The sequence below is a fragment of the Sinocyclocheilus rhinocerous genome, unplaced genomic scaffold, assembly GCF_001515625.1.
Source record: "Sinocyclocheilus rhinocerous isolate Xijiao unplaced genomic scaffold, SAMN03320098_v1.1 scaffold44319, whole genome shotgun sequence".
Lineage (NCBI taxonomy): Eukaryota > Metazoa > Chordata > Actinopteri > Cypriniformes > Cyprinidae > Sinocyclocheilus > Sinocyclocheilus rhinocerous.
Window position 1 is genome coordinate 1 of NW_015670050.1, and position 1,758 is coordinate 1,758.

Below are 1,758 nucleotides of genomic sequence, written 5' to 3' on the forward strand. Positions count from 1 at the left end.
AAAATAGAAACATGGACTGCAGAAGTTCTTCCTGTCTCTCTAGCCTGTAGCACCCTGCTGAATTACTTCCAGCCGCCCACAAACGCAAAACAAAATAAAAATAAATTTTAAAAATGTATGCCAACTTCTGACAAAGTGCCTCAATGGCTGGAGAGCAGAACTGCCTTTAAATAGCCTTGTGGAAATCTATATACATTTATATTTATATGTGCTTTCTTTGCACTGTATGTGATTTCATGCTTATCCCTGTGCTATGAATTTGATCTGAATGCTTGTTTAAAAATGTATGAATGTCATTTATTTATGGAAGATATCAAACCATGTGGAATTTAGGGAGAGATGGCACAAGCACACTTTGAAGTAGGACATTAGATATGAAATGAATGCCTTATTTACATGCTGCGTGTTAAAGTGCTATGGTTTTTGCCTATACAGTTGAAACGCAATTATATTACACCGATATCTGAGCAGAGATGCCACTGTGCATTAACACTGCTGATTGATTGATTTCAGATTACCCAGCAGTTAGAGGGCATCTGCCTGCAGGTGATCGGCACAGTTCTCCAGCAGCACGTCCTGGGTGAGTTTCGTACGCTAATGGACAAACCTGTTTTGCATGACCTTATATTTGTGTATTGATTGTTTTGGGTTAATTTTCCCAGAGTTCTATGAAGAGATCCTGTCCCTGGCCCACAGTCTGACGTGTCAGCAGGTGTCCCCTCAGATGTGGCAGCTGCTCCCTCTGGTCTATGAGGTCTTCCAACAAGACGGATTTGACTATTTCACAGGTAATGCAGAGGCCAGCGTTTGCTTTGCATGTTCACTCGATCAACTTCCTTTTTAAATTGCAAACAATGTCAGATGATTGCGCATATTTCCTTTGGTTGAGAAAAGTGTGACAGTTGTTTACTTGAACTGAAAGATATAAAAATATTTGAGTAACACTTCCTCATGTTCCTTTATTTCAGATATGATGCCACTTCTCCATAACTACATCACAGTTGACACAGACACACTCCTGTCTGACACCAAATACCTTGAAATAATCTACAGTATGTGCAAAAAGGTACAGCTAATTTAATGCAAACCAAAAGTGAAATCGGTTGCATTTTTTGGTAACACTTTATTTTAAGTTGTCCTTGTTACACAAGACATGTAAGTAACCCTAAGCCAGACCCTAATCCTAACCCTAACCATATAGTAAGTACATGTAGTTAATTAATGTTACACTGTAATTACACATTTAATAAGTAATAAGGACAGCTTAAAATAAAGTGTAACCCTTTTTTTTTTTTTTTTTGAAGTGTATGTACAAAGAAAGTACTGCGTAATAAAAGGTCACTACTTAATATGGGTTAAGGTTAGGTTTAGGGTTCTCTTCAGGGTTAGTACCTTGTTACTCTAGTAAGTACATTGTACATTTCTAACTTCCTTTGACTTGAAGAAACTGAGGCAATATGACTTTGTATTAATAAGACTGTGTGCCCAATCAGATTTTGTCAGGAGACCCAGGGGAGGACCCAGAATGCCATGGGGCCAAGCTGTTGGAGGTTATCATTCTACAGTGCAAAGGTCGTGGTATTGACCAGGTGTGTTCCCTGAACTTTGTCCATGTTATATTGTGTTCACCACAGACCATATTTCAGACATTTAACCAAAAACCTATTCAAAAAAACCACTGACTTCATGATAATGGAATTGGAAGTGTTTGAATGCTAATTAAGTTTCTGGGTTTTAACCACTGTATTATGAAAAGAT

At 38.0% G+C, this 1,758-nt stretch overlaps 1 protein-coding gene across 1 annotated transcript; it reads left to right on the top strand.

Moving 5' to 3' along the window:
* Positions 1-339: 339 nt before the first annotated feature.
* On the top strand, positions 340-1,613 carry LOC107734103 (importin-7-like; the record flags this gene model as incomplete). Its single annotated transcript, XM_016545956.1, has 5 exons — positions 340-360; positions 514-580; positions 663-788; positions 969-1,066; positions 1,494-1,613. Coding segments are annotated over exons 1-5 (432 nt in total), but the record flags the coding sequence as incomplete, so codon positions are not given.
* Positions 1,614-1,758: the final 145 nt, after the last annotated feature.